Below are 25,002 nucleotides of genomic sequence, written 5' to 3'. Positions count from 1 at the left end.
AGAATGGTCAGTTCAGCACCGTTATAGAAGGGAAAAGCTGGAGCACACTAAACTCTCACCAACAGAAAGACGTAAACAGACTCTGCACGAGTACCCACACCATCTTCTCCCCACCGTTTTCCTTCTTGGGGATGAGGTTTCACTATGCAGTCAGACTAGCCTTGAACTGCCAATCCTCCATCAGCTGGTAAGTTTGCGTTGTCTCTCCTGAGCTATTCTAAATAACACAGGTTTATGTGTAGGGTTTGGCATGGTCACATTTACATTCTTCATGGGTATATTACCTGGGAGTGCAACTGCAGAGCCATGGTGTATCCCTGTATGTAAGCACTGGAGAAACTGCCAGAGTGTTTCACATTCCCCCTGCCCACGCCCCTCCCAGGATCTATCTTTTTAAAATTTTAGTCATGTTAGTAGGTGATGCAGTACTTCACTGTAAAACGGGAGGGGGTTCATGAGGACTGAATTCTTCACCTTGTTAGTGAATTCTAGCCAAGTTAGACTTCTGATTACATCCTACATCTTCGTCAAGATCTCTATTTGCATTTGCCTTCAGCATTTTTTGTTTATTGGTCGTTTGTTTGTCTTGTCTGGAGAAAAACTCATTCAAATCCTCTGCTTATTCTTCTGCTGAGCTCTCTGTTTACAATGTTGAGGCTGGCGTGCCAGTGGCAGAATCAGACAGTACAAGGTCCTTACTGCTGTCTTGCTGGTGTGTAAGAGTTCTTCAGACACACTGACACTGGACCTTCATTAGATAATTGATTCTTATCATCAACAGCAGTAAGCACACAGACAGGATAACAGAACTCTCTGCCTGCTAATAGGAAAGTGAAGCAGTCCAACTACATGAAAACACAGCCCGGTAAGAGGAAAGTTAACAGTGCACCAGGCATGGAGGTGTACACCTGTTACTCAGCACTGGAGAGCTAAGACAAGAAGCAGTGGCAGAAGATATTAAGTCTGAGCTAGCCTGGCCTACACAGGAAGGTCCTGTTTCATTTAAAAAAAAAAAAAAAAAAGATGCTGGTCCCTTTGCCGCTCACCAGCCTCTGACCTACTCCACCCCAGCAGGCCTAGACATAGACACATAGATAGATCATGCACCGCATCTTCCTGGGCTATCCTCAATCAAGAAATCCATGCACTGGTTCCAGTCAACCAGCTTCTACATCAGGCTACAATCCCACTTCAGACATAGAACAAAAGAAAATGTCTACATGCCTAGGTCATAACAACAACAAAAACACAAGCAATATGAAAGGCCATAACATAATGTCCCCCTCAAACATAGATGAAGTCCAGGACAGAATTTAAAAAGACAATCACAAACTTTATCAAAGAAGTCAAAGGAGTTTAAAGATGATGGGGAAGGGGTCTCCATGAGTTTAAAGAGCATTCCAATATATACCTAAGTGATGGCCAAGAACCATACATATATATTCCTTAATGAAGTGACAAGTTCAATTCAGGATTTGAAAACTAAATTCAGTAAAGAGATAAAAATACTGACGAGAACACAAACTGAAATGAAACTCAGTAACACAACTAGAAAACTCTCTAGAAGGAGAGGGATCAAGGAGAAGGAAGATTACTGGGACTCAGAAATGTGGCGGAATCAAACTACTCAATCAAAAATTATTAAAAGTTCAAATAAAAATAAAAAAACATACAAAGAACACAGAAAAATGTTAGGCACCTCAAAAAGACCAGATTTTCTAATTATAGGCATAGATGAAGAACAAAACTCCCAGGTCAACTGTACAGACAGACCAGATCTTCAACAAATTCACAAAACAACCAAACAACCCCCCCATTAAGGAAAGACATACTCAAATAAACCAAGACATGAACAGAAAAGGAACTCCCCACAGCAGATTATAGTGAAATTATTTAATGAACAGAACAAGAAGAGTGTACTGGGAAAAGACAGAGAGAGAGAGAGAAACAACAGTCACACATAAAGAAAAACACATCAGAGCAAGAGCTGATTTCTCAATGGAAAAACTTAAAAGCCACCAGAGCCTAGAGAAATGGACTTCAAGTTCTAAAAGACCAAGGATGCAAACCTAGACTAGTGTAAAACTATCTGTCAGGGTTAAAGGAGAAAGAAAACCTTCCATATACAAACAGACTTAAAGAAATCAATATGAAAATGGGAGAGATGACTCAGCAGTTGAGAGCACTGGATGCTTAGAGGTTCAGTTTCCAGCACTCACATGGCGGCTCACATCTCTGCCACACTAATTGTAAGGGAAATGATGCACTCTTCCGGTCTCTTCGGGCATCAGGCATACACATGGTGTACAGACACATATGCAGCCTAACATTTATCCACATAAAATAATAAAGCAAGTCATTCCCAACAAACCAACCCTATAGAATATACTAGAAGCAATACTTAGGACTGAAGAGATGAATAAGCATACCCAAGAATACAGAAAGAAAACAAACAAAACTATAATTACTGAAACACAAGAGAGGACTAAGAACACAAACAGCAAAACCAATGAACAACCCTACCCTAAGGGGACAGTCATCAACAAACACCTTTAAAACAACAACTTAAAACATTAATAACCCAATTTGCCAACTAAAAGACACAGGTTTGTTAAATGGATTAAGAAACAAAATCTGTCTGTCTACTGTCTACAAGAAATATCTAACTTTCAAAGATAAGAATCACCTTAAAACGAAAGGATAGAAAAAATATTTGAACAGCTTAGTGTTTTGTCAACTTGACCATTTGAGAAGAGAACCTCTATTGAGAAGATGTTTCCATCAGATGGGCCTATAAACAAGTCTATGGAGCTTATTCTTGATTAATGACTGATGTGGGAGAGTCCAGGCCACTGTGGGCAGTGCTACCCTTAGGCAGGTGGTCCAGACTGCTATCATAGAGCTGGCTGAGCAAGCCACGGAAGCAAGTCAGTAATCAGCGCTGCTCCAAGGCCTCTGCTTCAGTTCCTGACTCCAGGTTCCAGCCTTGACTTCCTATCCTGACTTATCTTCATAATGGACTTTAAGCTGTAAGCCGAAATAAATCCTTTTCTTCTTAAGTTGTTTTTGGTCTTGTGGTTATCACAACAATACAAAGTAAACACACACAATTTTCTATACGTATGTGACCAGGAAGCAAGCCAAGTGGCCCTATCGTAATATGACAAAATAGACTTCAAATTAAAACTAATACGAAGTCAACATCACCCTAAATGGAGAAAAACTCGAAACAATATATTAAAATCAGACTAAGACAGGGCAGCCCACTATCCCCACTTCTTTTCAACACAGAGCTCCAAACACTAGCTAAAGCAATAAAGCAAGACAAAGATATTAAAGGGATACTAAGAAGAAAAGAGTTCATATCACTCGTTTGCAGATGATACATTATACATAGGAGATCCCAGAAATGTCATTAGTAAACTTCTAGAAATAATCAACACTTTCAGCAAAATGACTGCATACAAAATCAACTTACAAAATTCAGTACCCTTTCTTACACCAACAATTACTTAGAAAAGAGATCCTGGGCACAATCCCATTATCCTCAAGGGAAGTAAAATATCTAGGAATAAACCTAAGCAAAGAGCAAAGACCTCTGCAGCAACAACTTTAGATCTCGAAATAAAGAGAAGGAGAAGTACACTAGAAAGTGGAAAGCCCTCCTACGCTCACAGACTGGTGGAATTAATATTGTGAAATTCACCATCCTACCAAAAGCAATCCACAGATTCATTGTAATCTCAATCAAAATCCCTATGAAATCCTTCACAGAAATTTAAAAAGTTCTAAAATTCATACTGAACCAAAAAAGTCCCTGGATAGCTAGAGAGATTGCCACACCAAACTTCAAAATATATTATAGAGCTATCATTTAAAAAAAAAAACCACCATGGTCCTGGCACAAAAACAGAAATGCAGATCAACGCATAATAGAGAAAATGCAGTGTTTTCAACAAACCATGCGGGAAAACTAGAACAAGACACGGGGAGAGGCTGGTGGAGAGAGAAATCATATCAAGGATGTTTGAAAAAGCCGCAGAGAAGCAGGACATTTTATGTCTACTTAAAATTACACAGAATATACATAAACGTATGTGCACGTGTGTGTATTCATTTAAATGAAGCTGTGCCACTATAGACCACGTAGCAGAAACTAGAGGATCAGTCATCCAAGAATCCCTTGGGAGCTGTCAATCAGGGGAGTCTGAGAGACTCCCAAAACAACACAGGCTATTGCCATTGCTCCCAGAGTTTGAAGGTAACTCCTTCTTGCTGATGACAGCATGTAGTTCAGACACAGCGCTGGGAAGAATCGAGTTGGATATGGCCTAGAAAATTCTTCTTTAAAGAGAAGCTCTCACTGTCCTGGAAGGAGCTGGGCAGTCTGCCAGTGGAGAAAATGACCAAAATCCTACTCAGCTGTACACCTACACACCGCAACAATGGCCAGAAAGGCAGTATATCCCAAAAGGTGCAAAAGTGGCTATGGCGGTCTGAGTGAGAACTGACCCCATATAGGCTCATATATTTGAATGTGTGGTCCCTAGTTGGTGGAATTGTTTGGGGAAGGACTAAGAGGTGTGGCCTTGATGGAGAAGGTGTGCCACTGGGGCTGGATGGTCAGGTTTCAAAAGCACACACCAGGCCTAGTCAGCCAGTCTACCCACTCCCAGCCACACCCACTGCATGCCTATGGATCAAAGCAGGGCTCTCAGCTACTGCTCCAGTGAGCGCCATGCCTGCCTGCTGCCATGCTCCCCACCACGAAGGTCCCAATTAAGTGATTTCTCTTACAAGTTGCCTTGGTCATGATGATGTCTTTTCACGGCAATAGCAAAGTGACTAAGGTGCCATATAAGGCAAAAGTCTCATAAATCTAAATAAATCTAATCATCATAAATCTAGCCAACCACCCCTGACTCATGGATCCTAGAGGAGAACCTACTTCAGTAAATCAGCATGACTTCTAACTGCACAGTAAATACTCATCCTCATGCCCAAGAATAGTAAGTGTCACTCTCAACCCTGAGCAAGAAGCGTCTTTGGCTGACAAACAGAAACTATTACAGAAAGCCACAACTGAGAAAAATGCAGAGAACAACTGACTGGGGCGTAACCAGCCCCCTCCAACTAAGGCTCAGGGAAGCTATCAGCAGAGAGGGTGGGACGATGAGGAGCTGAACGACCAGGATGTCAGGACGTCCGCTGCAAGACCGTATCTTCTGTATGTGGCAGGGAAGCAGCAGCCGCAAAACCTGGTATGGTTTCTTAAACAAGACCTGAACAATGACCACACCTTCTGACGTGCCAACATGAATGGGGGAGATTTTACCAGGCTCCACCTTTGGATGAAGAGCTGTAGGAAATTAATGGCTACTAAGAGGGGAAATCAGTCTTCTCCAGGAACAAGCTCCCTGATAGGTGATCCAACCCTCCAACCTCAAGTGGTCAGGCTTAAACATACATATATATAAGCAACATGAAAGGGACTCAACAAGTTGTATTCATAAATGTGTGCGTGTGTGTGTGTGTGTGTGTGTGTGTGTTTGAAACAGTAAGACTAAAAAAGGTCACTAATTTCAGAGGGAGTTGGAGGGCACAAGAAAGGAACTGAAAGGCGGGGAGATAATGTAAATACAGTACTCATGTGAAATTAAAACAAAACATAACTGACTGTGGGCTGTGAACCAGTGGTGGAGCTGTTGCCTAGTATGTATGAGACCCTATGTTCAATCCCTAGAAAGAAAAGCAAAGACACAGAACTTCTAGTCGAGGAAAAAGAGGAAACAGAACACACGTAAAGAAGTGATGCCCTTCAAGTAGAGGGTTCAACTGATAGTGAAGAGGATTCTTCATTGTTTTATTCTGTCTCTTCATTTCATTTGTTTGGCACTGGAGACTCGACAAAGGCCCCTGTGTGCCAAGCCCTCCCTGCTACAGAGCCACATCTGCAGCTCCCAGTAGTGAAGCTTAACAAGAGAATCAATTCCATCCTAGGCCTTGGGCTAATTTTCTCCCAGTGCTAATTTAAATGAGACAAATATGTTGGAGCTAAAGCAGTCATATTTAGCAACAACAAGCAAGTAAAGAGTTAATCCTTTCCAAATAATTGATGAATTTTTTTTTTTAGTTTAGGTATGTCCCACATATTTTGTGTTTACCTGAAATTCATATTTAGCTGTGAATTCTGAATTTTATCTGACAATCCTAATTTTAGCCAACACATGAAACACATTCTCCACACTCAAGAGAAAAGCTAAAAACTAAATCAAACAACAACAAAAGTAAACAAGCAAACAAAAAACAGTTTGCCTAAGCATAAAGTGAAGGCCAAGGAAGTGAACTGCCTTGGAAAAGAAAACATACCCCACCTGGGTCGCACTGATGCTAGCCCTCCGTTGTCCACTCCCTCACAAAGGACAAACTGTAAAATGTGTTTTCTGCCTCCATCCTCCCAGTACCAGGACTACAGGCAAGGACCACCATGCCCAGCAGTTTTCCCCTCCTAACATCAAATTACAGTATATATTTAATCAATAAAATCTCCACAATCAAGAAGTTAGGAAAGTACTCGCTGCTCTTTATTTCAACTTTCCTGGTAACTGCCTCTGCCTGTACCTCAGACGACACACTCTGCATCCGTTCATTCGCTGTATCAAACAAGGTTATTTTTCCTCCCAAACTGAATCTCTCAAAATTCAAAACTCCCTTACTTCAGATTTTCAACATTTAGTAAAAGATTGTGTTCGCAACATTCCATAACTCTAGCAAGTGTAGTTCGTATATTCTTTTTCACAGAACGTGGTTAGAGTATTCTAAATGAAGGGCTCCACTCCCGTTCTGAGTCAAGCAACCAGGTGTGAGGGCTACTATATAAACACACGGTTGCTTCTCCGGGGACTGATCAGAAATACTGAGGCTTTTTCCAAGAGATAAATTATAGACTTATTATTTCTCTAATTGCATAACCGAACAAAAAAAGAGAGAGAGAGAGAGAAATGATGGAAAGGGTCAATCACACTTATCTTCAGACACCATCAAATTACAACAACAAAAACCAACACAACTCCTAGTAAATCTTGACAACTGTGTGACCACTGTGTGTCCTTAAGTGGAGGAGACAATGAAAAGAAAAGGATTTTCTTTTTTTTTTTCTTTCTTTCTTTCCTGTCAAATGGGCTTCCAGAGAAGCGTTTCTTCTTTGTAAGGGGGGGGGGGGGGCGGGTTTCGTCGCGTTAAGGAAACGTGAGAACAAAAAGATGAGCCATTATGCTTCTCCCTAATAAGTTCTCTATTAAAAACTTGCCTAAGATGAAGGAGAATCCAAGTCGGTTCCAAGAAAAACAGATGTTTAAAGACAAGCAAAAGGGCGGCGATTAAAATGCAAAGCAGCCTACCTACGCTTTCCCTGCAGCGCTTCTACTTGAGCAGGACTCTCCAGACGCCAGGTCAGGCACTCAGAGAGCAGGAGTCCACACTTCCATCACGGGTGTGGAAACTGAGGCAGAGGCAACTGCAGGAGGGGCTGCCGGGTGCATGCTCTCAGAGCCCAGCCGGGGAAGGCTTCACCTGTGAGCGCCGGAGGCTTCCGGCTGCCCGCGGATCGGGTGACCCGACCCCGCCCCGCTGCACGCACGCGGCCTCTCGCGGGCGGCGACCACCACGCACCCACCTGTCGCGGCCTCCGGGCAGCCACACCCCTGGCGGCCGGGCGCGCGCTGTCCCGCCACGCCGCACCTCGGCGAGAGCAGCTCAGGTGGGCGCCGAGCTCCACCCGCGGCCCGCTTCCTGCATGGCACAGGCCGGACGCCGCAGGGACGCTGGGTCAGGGCGCAGTCTACACCACCCAGCCAGAGGACGCCGACTGACCGGTCACGTGACGCGCCGGTCACGTGCCCGTCGCGCCCCAGGCAAAAGCGTTGCTGGGGCGACCTGTGGCGCTGGGAAGGCGGGGCAGCGGAGGCCCTGGGGCCACCACTCGGTCTAGGTGAGGCTGCTCTTAGACTCCTCTCTGCTTCTCCTTCTAGGCCTAGAGGAAGGGACCCTCCCACCCCCGGATCGGGAAGCTAGCAAATGGAAGCGGCCAGCAGCGGGAACTAAGCGATAAAACGTTTGTTTGTGTGAACGAACCGGGTTTTTGTTGTTTTGGTTTTGCTCCCAGTACCTACCCTTAGAGAGATACTGATTGTATACAGTATGAATATCTAAATATAGAATTTATCAAAATTATAATATTCATGAAGGTATTGCTGTTCATGTAAATAAAAATGTATGTATTAGTGACTATTTGACTCTTCTTTGTCCACATTAACTCTTTCCTGATTATACCTCTACATTGGTATTCTTTGTGACATCTCCCCCACCCCGTACTGTTGGTCGGACCCAGGGATTCTCTGAGAAGCTAACTCCGAGTTTCATCCCCCAGATCTATTTCTTACAATTCTGATTTTCCTAAGTTACACCTTACAGAAGCAGAGGTTTCAGCCACTGGCAATTTTACTTACCCAATAACTTTTGTTACACGGTGCATTAAAGAGTTCCTTTTTTTAATTCATGAGAGACTTGTGAGCAAATCCCCGCAATACTCCACAATTTTCTGTGGTCTGTTTTTCTAGTTGTCGCGTTCCTCCCTATACTCCTGATCGCTTTGCATACTTGGCTGTCCAGAGACAAAGCATCTGGATACATAAAGCAAAGCCCAAACAGGTTCGTGTCTGTAAACCACCTTGACAGCGACATTCCTACAGAAAATGGGATAATGACTTTTCTCCGTGCAGTTATTTTGCTGTGGAAAGCACAGTTACAACCCGAGAGACTTTTCCTGCCTCTTCCAGCAACAGGAGTTCCGTGAGCGCAGAGCTACAGGGGGTGAGCAGAAAAGCCAGTTAACTGATTTGGGGGTGTGGAAAGCTACCATCCCACTGTAGGAAGGGACGAAGCCTTCGGGCTTCTAGAGGCATCTGTGAGTTTTTACGGAGCTGGAAAGCATTGTTGTGTGAGCAAAGCTAGAGTGAGTCCTAACTCAAGCATCACTACCTAAAAGATGTCTGAAGCCTCTCCTCATCAGTCAGAGTCCTGAGAAAAAGGAGACAGACGTCATGCATCTGTCCAAACCCAGAGTCCAGGTTCCTGTCCCCATCTCCAGCTGAGTAGGAGATTGTCAACGAGGAAACAAAACTCACGTGGGGAGAAGTGTCTGTACTTAGCATGTAAAGCTGCTAGTAAGTGGAGCATATTGTTGAACAATATGCTCAGTCCAAGAAACCTTGTGGCATTTGGCTAAATCCTCCCTGTGTGCTGTGCTTGTGGAGATGCCTTCCCCCTCCTGGAGACTGTAGATTATGATGAGTGACTTGTGAACCAGGTGACCACTGTTACCCTAGAACTAATCACAGCCAACTCTCCAAACGGTTAAGCATAGAAAGCAGGAACTGACTTATCAGCTAAGGGATCATTGCAAACAAAACAAGCTGTTCCAGTTGACATGGTAATGTGCACCTGTAATTTCTGCCCCTGGGAGGCTTTCAAGACAGAGATCATGAATTCAAGTCAAGTTTAGAGCTATATAATTGACCTGAAAAATGTGTGTGACAAAATATACTGCAATTTTCTATGACCATAATGGCATTTAGCACTGTGTCTCAAGTGCGAGGATCAACAGAAAATAGCAAACAAATTTAGTGAAGAATAACTGTGTCTTAACTATGCTGTGGAAGAGCCACATTCCCTTATTGGCAGTCCCAGACAGCGTTCCACTAGTGCAACACCTGGGATAACTTCTGGTTTACTTTGGCTCATAGGCCTGGGGGTGGGGTTTAATCCTAGATGACAGGGCAGTTTTCCTTTGTTGTTGTGTTGTGTTTATGAGGCCAACTTTGAGCTAATCAGAAGGCTCAATTATTTCTTCTAGAATAAGGAGTTTACACAGTTCTATAATTGGAAAAATTCCAAACTACAATCCCAGTGAGTAAGGACATGATTTTAAGAAACAAAACAAAAATCCTACCATAGTGAAGCAATGGTGGCCCTTGCCTTTAATCCCAGCATTTGAGAGACAGACACCAGCAGATCTCTATGAGTTGGAGGACAGCCTGGTCTACAGAGCTAGTTCCATAACAGCTCTGGGATTGCACAGAGAAAGTCTGTCTTGAAAAACCAAAAATGAATGAATAAATAAGTTAATAGATAGATTTTTAAAAGTCATAAATCTACAATAATGATGACATATCAGGACACAAGAGTCACATGAATGTACTCTAAGTGGCCAAACCTTGAATAATCTGTACAAGAAGACTATAGATGGAGTTTTTCTGTGTCTTGGCAGCTGCGCCAAAATAATCATTCAGAAACTTATGATTAATTATAAACCCTCAACCTATAGCTCAGGCTTATTACTAGCTAACTCTTTTTTTTTCCAATCTTTTTTTTTTAATTTATTTATTTATTAAGGATTTCTGCCTCGTCCCCACAACCGCTTCCCATTTCCCTCCCCCTCCCCCGATCAAGTCCCCCCCCCCCCTCATCTGCTCGAAGAGCAATCAGGGTTCCCTGACCTGTGGGAAGCCCAAGGACTGCCCACCTCTATCCACGTCTCGTAAGGTGAGCATTCAAACTGCCTAGGCTCCCACAAAGCCAGTACGTGCAGTAGGATCAAAAACCCACTGCAATTGTTCTTGAATTCTCAGTATTCCTCATTGTCCGCTATGTTCAGCTAGCTAACTCTTATGACTTAAATTAACCCATTCATATTTATCTGCATTCTGCCATGTAGCATTGCCTCTCTTTCATCTTGCACCACCTCTTTCCTCTCCGTGTCTTGCTGGTGACTCTTCTCTCTCCACTCTTCCTCTCTCAGTGTCCTTTATGTCTTGCTGTCGCACCTTTATCTCCTGTCTAACTATAGACCAGTCAGCTTTTTTAGTAACCAATGAGAGTAATACATATTTACAGTGTACAAAGTGTGTTCCACAACAGAAAACAACAGTTGAGTTAAAACCTAAAGAGTAAAAGTCTTATTAAAAGGTATTAAGGGTTAGAACTTCAACATTATGAATTTAGGGATAGAATTCAGACCCTAACTGACACTATATTATGCTGTGGTTTCAGATTAATTCCGGAAAGCTCAGTGGTTTGATGCAACAGGTTTACTTCTTGCTCATATAAAACCCAGTGAGCTGAGCAATCTCCTAGGGCAGGTGCCCAGTAAGTAACTTGGAGACTCAGGCTGTTTACTGAATGTAGCTTGACAATGCTCTGGAATTCATATTGTAGCATAGGAGAAAGGTGCAGAGTTGCCTGTGGCCACTTAGAGCACATTCATGTTACTCTTGTGTCCTTTTGGCATGGCATCATTCTTGTAGATTTATGTGTTGACGGGGGGCTGCTCATTTGTTCCCAGCTTCCCAGATCCAAAATAATCACAGAGAAACTATATTATTTGCAATACTGTTTGGCCTATTAGCTTGTGCATATTTCTAGCTAACCTTTACATCTTTTTTTTTTTTTGTTTTGTTTTGTTTAGTTTTTCGAGACAGGGTTTCTCTGTGGTTTTGGAGCCTGTCCTGTAACTAGCTCTTGTAGACCAGGCTGGTCTCGAACTCACAGAGATCCGCCTGCCTCTGCCTACCGAGTGCTGGGATTAAAGGCATGCGCCACCACCGCCCGGCTAACCTTTACATCTTAAATCAACCTATCTCTGTTAATCTGTGCAGCACCAAGAGGTCATGGCTTACAGGCAAGGTTCCAACATCTGTCTCCTCCAGTGGCTATATGGCATCTCATTGACTCTGCCTGCTTGGAATTCCCACCTTGCCATATTCTATGCTGAAATAGGCCCAAAACAGATTCTTTATTAACCAGTGGTATTCACAGCATACAGAGGAGAATCCCACATCATTTATGACTTTTTAAAAATCTGTTTGTTTGTTTATTTATTTATTCATTCATTCATTCATTTTTAGTTTTTTAAGACAGGGTTTCTCTGTGTAGTCCTTACTGTCCTGTAACTAGCTCTGTGGACAGGCTGGCCTCCAACTCACAGAGATATGCTGGTATCTGCCTCCCAAGTGCTGGGATTAAAATTGTGTGCCATCACTGCCCAGCTATGGTGGGGTTTTTGTTTTGTTTTGTTTTGTTTTGTTTTGTTTTAGTCATGTCCTTACTCTCTGGGATTGCAGTCTGTTTATGTGTTTCCTGCCTCTGCACTATGACCAGCCTCCTCTCCAAGGCTGTGTCATTGAGAAACTGTACCAGAAACCAAGATCTACGCATGCAGCATACTCACTGCTACTGGAGCGCCGTGTCTAGGCCTTGTCAGAGAAACTGCAATGAGACATAATCACACAAAAGAAATGCTATTAACAACAAGAAGAGATAGGCTAAAAGTTTAAAAAATGGCCCGGGCAGTGTGGCACATGCCTTTAATCCCAGCCCTTGGGAGGCAGAACTCTGTGAGTTCAAGGCCAACCTAGTCTACAAGAGCTAGTTCCAGGACAGGTTCCAAAGTTACAGAGAAACCCCATCTCAAAAATAACAAAAAAGACACATTTTTTTCAGTATTTTAAGTGGTAAGTTTTAGTTTAGGAGTTCATTCTTAAACTCAAAATGTAAGATGAGGACAGGTATACCACAAGACCTGATCACACTTGATACTCTGGTGTTGTAGGAGCTGCGGGCTACGTTCCTGCCGCCCCGGCTCCCAGCCGCCCGCATGGCTAGCTTATGCCCTGAAATAATTACAGGGAAACTGTATTCTTTTGAACACTGCCTGGCCCATTAGTTCCAGCCTCTTATTGGCTAGCTCTTACATATTGATCTAACCCATTTCTAATATTCTGTGTAGCACCACAAGGTGGCTTACCAGGAAAGATCTTAACCTGCATCTGTCTGTAGTGGGAGAATCATGGTGACTGCCTTACTCGGCTTCTTTCTCCCAGCATTCTGTTCTGTTTACTCCGCCTATCTATGCTGCTGTCCCATCAAAAGGGCCAAGGCAGTTTCTTTATTTAACCAATGAAATTAACACAAAACAGAAGACTCTCCCCAATCACTCTGGCAACAGCATAACAACATATCCTCAGTTCACTAAGACCACTAAGACTTACAGACCCAAATTAAATCTGCTCAACTCTGCCTTGAATTTGAATTCAATCATTCATTAGCATCATGGTTAGCACACTTGACAAAGAGGCTTCATATATATATATATATATATATATATATATATATATATATATATGGTTTTTCAAGACAGGGTTTCTCTGTGGCTTTGGAGCCTGTCCTGTAACTAGCTCTTGTAGACCAGGCTGGCCTCAAACTCACAGAGATCCGCCTGCCTCTGCCTCCTGAGTGCTGGGATTAAAGGCATGCGCCACCACCGCCCAGCTTTTTTTTAATCACTGTGTCTCAGGTTTCCTTGAAACTCTCTACATAACTCAGGCTGAGCTACATCTTCAGTCCCTGTCAGTGGACACATTTTTGTTGGTGGGGGCACTTTTTCAAGACAAGGTTTCTTTTTTTAATTATTTTATTCATTTATTTATTGTATATCCAGTGTTCTGCTTGCATGTATGCCTGCATGACAGAAGAGGGCACCAGATCTCACTATAGATGGTTGTGAACCACCATGTGGTTGCTGGGAATTGAACTCAAGACCTCTGGAAGAGCAGCCAGTGCTCTTAACCTCTGAGCCATCTCTCCAGCCCTTGAGGCTTACTATATTGAGTGCTAATCTTAGTCCTAACAATGTACTATGTGTGTTACTGTTTATGTGATTTGCTGGCTTCAATCTCCAAGCAAGATCATACATACACAGTCCCTTAGTCCAGACATGCTGAGACTTGATTCCCTATTAAGTCTGAAGGAAATATGGAAAAGTGGACCCTCCTCCCTCTGAATCCCTTAAGATTCAGAAGGGAAATCAGAAAGGCTATAAAGACAGGAAAATATGGAGGCAGGGAACAGGACCTCCTCACCACGTGAAGTCTCTTGCTTGAGATTTCACCTCAATGGTTACTAAGGTCTTCATCTCTTCTCAGCTATAAACCTAAATTTTTCTAGACTCTCACCAGATGCCCCATTTACAGGGGGAAGACAAGCACTAAAGCCTGGGCAATCAACCTAATTTACTTTATCAAATCTCATCCAAGGCATTTAAGCCACCTCCCCTCATTTATCAAAAGAAAAGTTTCTTAGCAACCATTTGAGAAATAACTTGAGAGACACCAAAGCTGTATATGTGACAAATGCAAGGCAGTTGCCACTGTCCCTAAACACTTCATTATGTCTTAATTCCTGCAACCCTCACTCAGAGAAGCTAACACCCATGCTCTTGTATATACCCTATTATCTCATTTTTCCTAAACCCCATAATTAAATCTATATTACAATAGCTTTAATTCTCAACTCTGCTTCAAACTGGCCATTCCTAAAATTCTTTTCTTCATCAAACCCTGGAGTGGTCTTGTCGAGTCCCCTTAGAGATAATTGTTGAGGGTAGCCATGCAAACCTGAGTAAATGTTCATTCACCACTAAGAAAATGGTTCTCCTGCCTCAGCCTCCTGAGTAGATGACAGTACAGGTTTGCACCAGTACGTCTAACCAACTAGCATTTTCTTCTTAGAAGGTTGGATATACACTGTTTTTGTTGTTGTTTTTTTCTTTTTGAGACAGGGTTTCTCTGTAGCTTTGGAGCCTGTCTGGAATTCACTCTGTAGACCAGCCTGGCCTCAAACTCACAGAGATCCACCTTCCTCTGTCTCCTGAGTGCTAGCATTACAGGTGTGTGCCATCACTGCCTGGCATGGGCATACACTTTGTGGATGATCTAGTCTGTTGTACTCTCTTCATTGGAAGTGTTTTCTTTATATTTTGCTTCTATAAACTTTACATTCTTCTCTCTTGAAATATAATCACCTATAGCAAATATTGTAGCTAAACAATGCTGTGTCCATTTCTAAATTCGTTTGAAGCCACTTAAACAGAAAAGCAACAATCCTTTAACTTCCCGATTCTCCTGGAGTCGCATTCTCATAAGGGAAATGCCAGTCAGCAAAACATCTCGCCTCCGAGACGTGAAATCTAGCTCAGAAAAAAAAAACTTTTTTTTGGGGGGGGGGAGGTGGTTTTTGAGCCTATAAATATATATTTTTTCTCTGTATAGCTCTATCTGTCCGGGAACTTGCTCTAGAGACCAGACTGGCCTAAACTTTAGAGGTCTGACTGTTTCTGCCTCCTGAGTGCTGGGATTAAAGGCGTGCCCCTCTTGAAAGCATGCTTTTTATCCTAAGTCTCTCCCCTGTTACCTCTTTTACCCTAGCTAATTCTTACTTGAGAAGCTTCAACCAAACAGAGTCCTCAAGTATGCCAGACATCATCTGCTGCTCATTGCACAGTTCGACCCATTTCCCCTTCCTATTGTGACAATCACTGTTAGAGAATGGCCTGGTGAGCTACTCAAAATCTTTGTACTGCAACAAACTCTACTAGTCTATTTTATCACTAAATAACCATGACCTCATTACAGTCATCTGGATCTGAGACGCACTGGTTAAGCATGAGAATGAATCTGATAAAGCCCAGCTGTGGAGTACTCATAAATTAGGGGCCAGCTCCATTCCGTGAAGGCTAATTAGTCTGACTTCCTAGCTCCCTATAAAATCTCTGAATAGCTGAAGACTCCTAACATCTCAAGGTATTAAGATTGACCAAAAACAAAAACAAAAAACAAAAAACAAAAAAAAAAAATCCAGAACAATGATTTGAAAATGTTTTCAATGAAAATTGGTTTTGTTTTTAAAGAGAGAGGGGCATAATAAGTTGAGTCACACTTCAAACGGAAAAGACTGAGTGAAAAATACTTATGTTTGTGCTGAGCAAGCTAAGGTCTTCCTATGGTTTCAGAATTACTGAGTAGCAGCACACACACAGGCTACATCAGTTTCCCTGCTATGACCTTACCAAGACTCCTGGGCTCACTTGATAAGCACGGCCACACCTATCACAAGGGGATTTTTGGCTGCAGGGAGGCTGAAAGGGCTGTGGGACTGCAGGAATTTAGAAGTCTGCACAAAGAACCCATACATACACACCTGAGGCGGGCCTGTGAGGAGCTCTACCTACCATCCAGGATGTGTCGCGGTGTTGAGCTGCTAAGGTACAGATGAGTCAGAGAGTCTGAATGACTGAGAAGAGAGCACTTTCAAATCAGCACAACCGAGGTGTGCTGCTGAGACACAGGGCACAGTAGGAAGTTATGAAGATGCTGGGCAGAGACCAAGCCACTTGACAGGTGAAGAGTCAGCACTGCGGCCAGGTCACACTTAGATGCCTTTCCCTTTGATGTGTTTCAGAGAAAGAAGATCACACCATCTGTTATCTGGTGTTTGATAAGCTCACAGACCATTGGAGCACCGGACTGAAATCTCAAGGTCCAAATCAGGAGCAGAAGGAGAGAGAGCACGAGCAAGGAACTCCGGACCGCAAGGGGTGCACCCACACACTGAGACAATGGGGATGTTCTATCGGGAACTCACCAAGGCCAGCTGGCCTGGGTCTGAAAAAGCCTGGGATAAAACCGGACTCGCTGAACATAGCGGACAATGAGGACTACTGAGAACTCAAGAACAATGGCAATGGGTTTTTGATCCTACTGCACGTACTGGCTTTGTGGGAGCCTAGGCAGTTTGGATGCTCACCTTACTAGACCTTGATGGAGGTAGGAGGTCCTTGGACTTCCCACAGGTCAGGGAACCCTGATTGCTCTTCAGGCTGATGAGGGAGGGGGACTTGATCGGGGGGGAGGGGGAGGGAAATGGGAGGCGGTGGTGGGGAGGTGTAGTAATAAGGGTGGCGGGGGGGCTGTGTCCCCAGCATCCCAGCCGCCTGCCCGGCTAGCTTATGCCCCAAAATAATTACACAGACACTGTATTCTTTTAAGCACTGCTTGGCCCTTTAGCTCTAGCACTTACAGGTTAATTCTCACATCCCGATCAACCCATCTCTAATAATCTGTGAGAACCGGTCTTACCGGGAAGATTCTAGCCTAGTCCATCCTGGGTTGGAGCTTCATGCCGTGTGTCTGCCCGGGAGTGGGGCATGGCTCATCCCGGGAGCGGGGCATGGTGTCTCTCTCAGGCGTCTGCTCCGGAGAGGAGAGATGTCGCGAGACTCTGACCTCACTTCCTCTTCCTCCCAGCGTCCTGTTCTGCTTTCTCCTCCCACCTATCCTCTAACCAATAAAATGGGCCAGGGCAGTGCCTTTATTAGCCAATGACCTTCCTCCATCATTTCCCCTTTTTCGGTTTAAAAAAAAAAAAGGCTTTAACTTTAACATAGCAAAATTACATATAACAAAACAGTTATCAAGTAAAAAGTTACAATAATCTTTATCATAACTAAGGAAAACTATAACTATAACTAACTATTCTTAACTCCATCAAAGACTCCAGAAAGATACAATACTACCTAAGCAAACAAGAAAAAAGCAACTTTTAAAACTCTAGAAATGACAGAGACATCTCGCTACCTGGACAGTCACCCAAAGTTCCTCTGTACCGTTGGGGCATCCATCTTCAGCCTTCAGGCCCATGGTATCCAGCAGACATTTCCATAAAGCAGGAAAATTCAAAGTCAGTTCAGTCACTATCTGTTGTGTCCTGCAGAATGTCTCGCAGACTCTTTCATGAATCAGGAACCCCGAAAGATCATCTCACCTTAGGCAAGTTCAGTAGTCCTCTCTCTGCGGGTTCTCTGTGTCCAGTTTATGCAATAGTCCAAGCAAGAGCAGTTTCTTGCCCAAATGGCTATCAAACTCCATAAGGAGCCTCTTCGATGCCCATCTTCCTCTTGAAGTAGATTGGTGCTGCCAGGAGCAGAGTGTCTCCTTGTCATGAAAAGTCCTCAGTTATTAAAACATTAAATGTCCTATTCTGTAATCTTTGAAAGACATGAAGAATGTCTATCTAAAATATATCTCTATATATCTAGAAAATCTAACTAACATGACTACAAGCTTTACTATTATCGATGATTATCCATTAACAACCTATATTTCTTAATTATACAGTACATATTTAAATGAACTACACAATCACAATACCTTAATCAAAATCAGAAACACTTATATATATAACAAAATTGACCTTAAATCTCTATCAATAAAGCAAAATCTATACTAATGTAAATTATTCATATCTATATCATATCCCCCTTTCAATGTAAAAGGACGTTTATAAACCATATTTGGGAACATGGGCGCAGTTTTTTCTCTCCAAACTGCTTCCTGCTGAATGGGGGCGTCGTTAATTAGGTCTTTCATGATATAACCTGTGTGCTAGTTTCATCTCAGTTGGCAGTTGAGCGAAGCAATTTTCTGAAGATGTTCACTGCAACCCTTCAGGAGGGCGTGGTCCATCATACCAAATCGGAATAGAAGAAATAAACAGCGTCTCATCCTCTGTGAAAACAAAATAAGAAACTCCTTTCCAAAGTATCATATCCTTAGATCCAAATTCAAAATATCTATGTTGGATTAGTTCAGCAGCATTTATAAATAAATATCTTTTAGCATCTGTTGCTCCTTCCTCAGCATTTAAATAATTTAAAGAGAGCATAATAGCATACAGTATCAAAATTCTCTGTGTATTTTCCATCTTTGTTCGTTTTATTTTAACCTCTATTTTGTTTATTTTTACTTTTAACTTTTTGCTTTTTGAGATAGGTTCTCTGTATCTTTGACCTGAAGTAACTCTGTAGACCAGGCTGTCTTTGAACTCTCAGAGATCCATCTGTCTCTGCCTCCCAGGCATTGGGATTAAAGGTGTATGCTACTACACCTTGAACTCACAGAGATCTGTTTGCCTCTGCCTTCTAGGCACTGGGAATAAAGGCGTGTGTTACCACACACAACAACTCTCTTCCTTTTTTTGTTTTTTACTTTAAGAACTTCAACTTTTAGTCTGCATATATTTTTAACACACTTCAAACCATTTAGAAATTTTCTTTGTCTTTGAATCTCTCTTTACTGTATATCTCTCTTTTTCTGACCACACGAGCCTTTAAATTACTGAGCAATATGGGTAGGATTAAAGGCGTGGCTTTGCCAGCTAGATCCAGTCCATTCCTTAGCTTTCCAGCCTCATGGCTGAGGTACTGGCTGTAGCCAGCAAGTGAGCTTCAGCAGCCTGTGCTTGCATACCGCACAACCCGCACAAACCGCCTGCGTAAGAGTCAGAGTTTGTCCTGGCAGGACAGCCCAGAAAGCCGGCATTTTTAAAGGGCGCAGCTTTCTTCCTGCTACGGCTGAAAGCCGAAAAGCATGTGTTCAGCTTTTCGTCAACACCGTTTAAGTGTTTTGTGGCAGGACCTCTTAATGAGCTGCAGGCTTTGCAGCTAAAGCTGAGTCAGGAAGCTTCTCTTAGAAGAAAGCGCATGCTTGCCTCTAACAAGCAGAGCAGACCTGAGAACACAGCGTGTCTAGTTGAAATCAAACAAATCGTAGCACTTTACTCCAAATGCTCTAGTCAAAAGCTCTGTCTCCCGCAGGAGCCAGACAGAGATCTCAATGGCAACACAGCCCCAGGAAGTCGCGCTTTAAAATGACACAGCGTTTTTTCTGCTACTGTTGCCAAATCAGGGAATCTCTCTACAGCACGCCACCAACAAACAGCAAAAATCTGTGTTAAACTCTCTCTCCCTTATTTTTAAGCCTTCTCAGGTTTTTTAAGTGGGTTTAGTCCATCACGTGGGGCTCCAACTGGCCTTGAACTTACAGAGATCCACCTGTCTCTGCCTCCTTGAGTGCTAGGATTAAAGGTGTGTGCCCACCACTGTCCTCAAAAGTAAGTTAAAATACCGTCCCTGCATTTCCCAAGGTTCGGTCTTTCAGGCCCGTGTATGTTATTTGTGTCTTTGCCACGTGTGAGCGTTCAGTACTTAAAAGTCGAAATCAACCTTTTTCACCTTTTCAATTTAGAATAGTTTGTACTTCTATTTCTCTGACAGACATTGAAACTAATTATTTTAGAATGTTTATCCATAAACATTATCCAAAAGCACCTCATGTTTCAAGAGTGGCACAGAGGCAAGCTTTAAACAGTACTCCTGGATACAAAATAATGGTGGCTTCGGACCATATTAGTTTTAAGAGGAAATGACCATCGTTATTACTTCAGAAGTACTAATATAAAACATATAAGTGAACATTTTAATTTCCTATGACTGAATGATTAAATTGCACTAGACATAATGTTTACTGGTTTTTTATATTCAGATTCATGGAGCCAAGCTGGTCTCTGACTATGTAAGCCAGGGATGCAGGTGAACCTTACAGCCCCACTTCTCCAGTGCTAGGGTTCCAGGTGTGTAGCATCACATCAGTTACAGGACTCTGTGCATGCTAGTAAGTACTCCAGCACCTGAGCTACATCCCCAGATCCTAAATGTAATTTGGAATATTTTACATAGGTAAAAATTTAAAATATTAGGAAATTGAGGCAGAAAGACCAGTTTGAAGCCAGTCAAGGCTACATTGTGAGTTTCAAGTCGATTTGAGCTACAGAATAAGAGCATGTCTGAAAAATCAAAACAACAAAAAGTTAAGAATACAAAGACCTTCAATGCTGTGAAACCAAATATGTTCTACCTTTACAAATTAAAAACTGAATATAAAATGTATTGAGATTTAAAAGCATTTGATAAGTTATATAGTTGTGTGATACAGCAGTTCATTTATTGCAGGGCACACTCCTCATCACTGAAACAAAGACAGGTCTGTCTGTAGTCTCTAAAATGCTTCTCAATAATGATAACATTTTTTGAACTAAAGTGCTCCATCTCCAAATGACTCAGAAACTAGCAAACCAACTCAACTGTGGGCTGGGGTGTGGCTCAGTGGTAGGGGGCTTGCTTAGGCTACAGGTTTCATCCCTAGTATCAGACAAAAAATGATGCAACCTTGACCCAAACCATTAACAAAACTTATAAGAATTACCTCTACTAATAATTATGAATCAAAAGTACACAGAGCATATATCCAGTCTGACCTAGGTATTCATATTTATACCATAAATAGGCTTTGTTTCATTTTTCAGTAACCTAACATAGGAGTTTTTAATTTTTATCTTTCTAAACCACATTTATTACTGAATAAGAGAGTAAAGACAATTTCTCATTGATAAGTGAAAGTATTTCTCATTAACCTTTATTTATTCATCTTTACAAACATGCCTTTCAGGGTCTAGGGAGATGATTCAGTGATTACGAGTGCTCTGTATTGCAAGTGAGCATGAGGAACTGAGTTCATGTGAAAAGACGGGCATGGCTACAGAGGCCTGTAACCGCAGCACTGAGAGGGGTGCAGGGAGCAGAGACAGGCAGATCCTGGGAGCTGGTTAACCAGTCAGCCATCCCAAATGGCAAAACCTTGTCTCAAAACAGTAAGGTGGAGAGTGATGTAACAGAGGAACACCTGGCTGTTCAGGGATCCAAGGCATTCTCAGAGGCCCCAGTGAGAGGACAAAGGGAACCTAGTTCCGTGTCCTTGCCTTATGAGCAGACTTGGCAAGGTCCAGTCTGGGTCTGGTAGCCAGGGCTTAAGAAATCAAGGTTTTGGTTCTTAAGAACTTGGCTCTGTCCACTCCCAAAAGAGACTGGAGTAATCAGTCCGACGGCCACGATGTACTCAGTCTGTGATACACTTGAGATAACCTGTGCTCCCTTTTTAAAAACATTGCTTGGCTGGCTTCCTGCTGACTTTGTCCCATGATATGATAGTTACCACTAACTTGGTCCCATTTCTCCCCTGAATACAGTACCTAAGATGCTGTACACTTAAGAAGCTTGCTTGGCTTAAGATCTCCTGACCCAGTGTTCCCATCTTCTTCACCATCTCATCTCCTACCCATCCCATTTAGGACCCTGGCACTGAAGCATGGCCTACTAGTCCAGGTCACCTGACATCCTGCTCTGGCCTCTCTACATGTGTCCTCTGAGAGTACACTCACACACTCACATGTATGCATCACATACAAGCACACCTTCATCAAGCCTATAATCCTAGCTGTTGTGGAATATTAGTTGAAGATGTGTTACATTCATTTATGTGGTGGAATATTTAATGATGCAAAGATGTGTTGTATTCTTTTATGTTGCATTTGTTTAACTCTGTTAAGCTGGGTTACTGTGCCTGCCTAAAATACCTGATTGGTCTAATAAAGAGCTGAACAGCCAGCCAATGGCTTGTCAAGAGAGGGAAGTAGGTGGGACTGCCAGGCAAAGAGAATAAATAGGAGAAGCAGGAAAGCAAAAGAAGAGCAAGAAGAGGAGGACATCAGAAGCCAGCCACCCTGCTATACAGCAAGCCATGGAGTAAGAAGTAAAGAAAGGTGTAGAGAATACAGAAAGATAAAAAGCCCACAGGCAAAATGTAGACAGAATAATTTAAGAAAAGCTGACTAGAAATAAGCCAAGCTAAGGCCAGGCATTCAGAAGTAAGAATAAAACTCCATGTATTTATTGGGAGCTGGGAGCAGGCCCCAAAGAGTAAAGAGTGAAACAACCAAATACACCTAGCACAAGAGAGACTGAGGCTTAAAAGCTGTGCGAGTTCAAAGGCTTGACTGGGCTACAGTGTGAGGCCGTCTCAAAAATCAGAACAAATCAATCAAAGAGCATGCCTTCTGCCTTTGATTTCAAGGCTTCTCTATTACATTTTTAACCAGTCTTTTACTATAGACCTAAGAGCATCTTTGTCCATCAATATTCAGTCTCTTACAAGAAACAAGGTATGGTGTTGGGGACTGTGGATCATCAGACCCTGAATTTCTTGTAAACAATTTGTTATACTTGCAGCTGCTCTGAGCAAAAAAACTTGTTTTCCTGTGTTTGCAGCTGCTCTGAGCACGAGACCCTCAGGAGTGGTTTCTGGTGGGTTTGGCTGGGGTACAGTTATCAGTTAAGGATCCGTATATAAGCTGCCCTGGAACACAATAAAGGGGGCATTCTTGGGGAATTCAAGGATGGCCCGTCTCTCTGTCTGTGTGTTGATCTCCAGGCCCTTGCCAACTCCTGAACGGTCCTGTAGTGCAGGCTGTAAGCTACAGGCATGACAGGATCGTAGTCTACGGAGTAGCACGGACACTGCAACAAGGGGAGAGCATCATGAGTTCTCCAGGCAAGCCTCACTGGAGTAAGTGGTCTATGAAGCACCAAAACGACCTCCTGGAATCCCTATAGGAGATCAGAGGCATCAACTTCAGTGGCCTTCCAAAGTCCTGAATGGAAAACAGATGACACCTAAGGAACATACATGATCCTGAGACCTGAAAATAATCCTTTCATACTGGCCGTCATTTTCCCCAAGTATACAAAATCACTGATTTACCTAAGTATTTTCTAAAAGAAAATGTACTGCAAATAATCAAATAAAGTCATTTTGAAGTTGAATATTTATTGGAATATTATTTTCCCTTGTAAAGCACTCAATATGTAAGAAAAATAAACCAAGTTTGTGAGACTTTTAAATATATATATATATAGCCATTTTTGAAAAGTAAAAAGTTGGATTCTGTTTTCAATGGCAACAAGAAATATACTGTTATTTTAAAACTACCATTTAAAAGGTAGTATTTTAAGAAATGTATACTATATTAACATGATGTGTTCTACAGAATGGATACATATATGAATGCATATCTGAATTTGGAAGAAATATATGTGTTAAAAATCACACTGGAAAAACAACTGTTCTTTAAAAAAGAACTTGCTAGTAAACTGCATAAACTTTCACACTTGGGGTTTATAAAAAGAAAAACTCCCATCTACCCCATCCCCACAAGAAAAGAAAGAAAAAAAGGACAAAACATGCTCAGTTTGAACAGAGCCATTACAGAACTCATTTCTGTACAACATGGAAGCCTGGGTACACAGCCAATGGTAACTCCTTAAAGTGTGTCTTTTGAAGATTTGTCTAATAAATAATTCCAATCTCAAATATAAAATATTTAACACAGACATGCAATAACAAAACTAAATCACTATAGTGTAAAGTTTTTAAAACTACTTTTAAAACTTTTGATTCACCAAAGAAAAAAGACATCAATACAATAGGCATTTTCATTCTCCAACAGTGAGCACCGTGTGCTCTTGTTATTTGGCAAATCTTTTGGAGTCGAACAAAAATAATGCAGTCTAAACAATATTTCTTCTGTCAATATAATAGGATTCCTCAGGCAGAGCAGGAAAGCGCAGAGGAGAGTTAGATTTTGGGAAGTTTTGGTGCATTAACCACAGGGTTCGCCTCCTGCAGGTATCTCCTCCCTGCGCTCTTGTAGTCATAGGTACAGCCGTGAGTTTCTGCATAGCGATGAGATGCACAGAAGTTGTTTCCACATCTAGAGCACAAACAAAGTTCATGTGAATAGGCAGGCTTCCATAGAGGGCTCATCTCCTTAGAGGGAGGAGAGTGACTTCAGGTAGTACAACAAAAGCCTGGGGTCTCCTCAGAAATGTCAGCACTGACAGTTCCACTCATAAGTATAAAGCCCCCAAAAGAACACGGTAACTGTTTACGAATGACAGGTATATATCTTTTTGAAGTAAAAGAAAAACTGAAAAGCTGGTAACATGTCCATCATATCTCCTACACTTAGTAAATTTGAATTCTAAGAAATGAAGTTTCATGAGAAAATTAGGCTATATAAAAATTAGCTGTTTATGGCTGGGCATGGTGCTATATGCTTTTAATCTAAGCAGGAGGAGGAGGGCGAGGCAATCAGATCTTTGTGAATTCAAGAGCAGCCTGGTGGACATAGCAAGGTCTAGGGCAGCCACGTTTACATGATGAGACTCTGCCTTATAAAATAAACAAAATCTGCAAACTAACAAAAAGCAATGACATGAGAGAGTGTAAAACAAAAAAATACGTTATTTTTATATGAGCAGAATACACTCTAAAAGGCCAAAATTCTTTTCAATGTTTATCCTCACACTAACAGCAGATA

General features: G+C 42.2%; 2 protein-coding genes across 9 annotated transcripts in view; both read right to left on the bottom strand.

The window, feature by feature from the left end:
- The window catches only part of Marchf8 (membrane associated ring-CH-type finger 8), a 76,638-nt gene extending 68,784 nt beyond the window's left edge, over window positions 1-7,854 (bottom strand). For 3 of the 4 annotated variants that reach the window (XR_005972932.1, XM_041636998.1, XM_041637022.1), the window contains exon 1: window positions 7,401-7,854. The gene's annotated coding sequence lies outside the window, so the exon portion shown is untranslated. The remainder of the gene's footprint in view (window positions 1-7,400) is intronic. The other variant, XM_041637003.1, reaches the window with a different exon arrangement.
- A 15,690-nt stretch (window positions 7,855-23,544) lies between these two features.
- The window catches only part of Zfand4 (zinc finger AN1-type containing 4), an 85,003-nt gene continuing 83,545 nt past the window's right edge, over window positions 23,545-25,002 (bottom strand). For 4 of the 5 annotated variants that reach the window (XM_041678671.1, XM_041678690.1, XM_041678682.1 and 1 more), the window contains one exon: window positions 23,545-24,393. In XM_041678671.1, the coding sequence (XP_041534605.1) occupies window positions 24,258-24,393 (136 nt within the window). In that variant the 3' untranslated portion in view covers window positions 23,545-24,257. The remainder of the gene's footprint in view (window positions 24,394-25,002) is intronic. The other variant, XR_005976660.1, reaches the window with a different exon arrangement.

Source organism: Microtus oregoni, unplaced genomic scaffold, assembly GCF_018167655.1.
Source record: "Microtus oregoni isolate MIOR12 unplaced genomic scaffold, Mior012 000002F_ref0000024, whole genome shotgun sequence".
Classification (NCBI taxonomy): Eukaryota; Metazoa; Chordata; class Mammalia; order Rodentia; family Cricetidae; genus Microtus; species Microtus oregoni.
The sequence above is the reverse complement of the archived record's forward strand: the minus strand, read 5'-3'. Positions and strand labels throughout refer to the sequence as shown.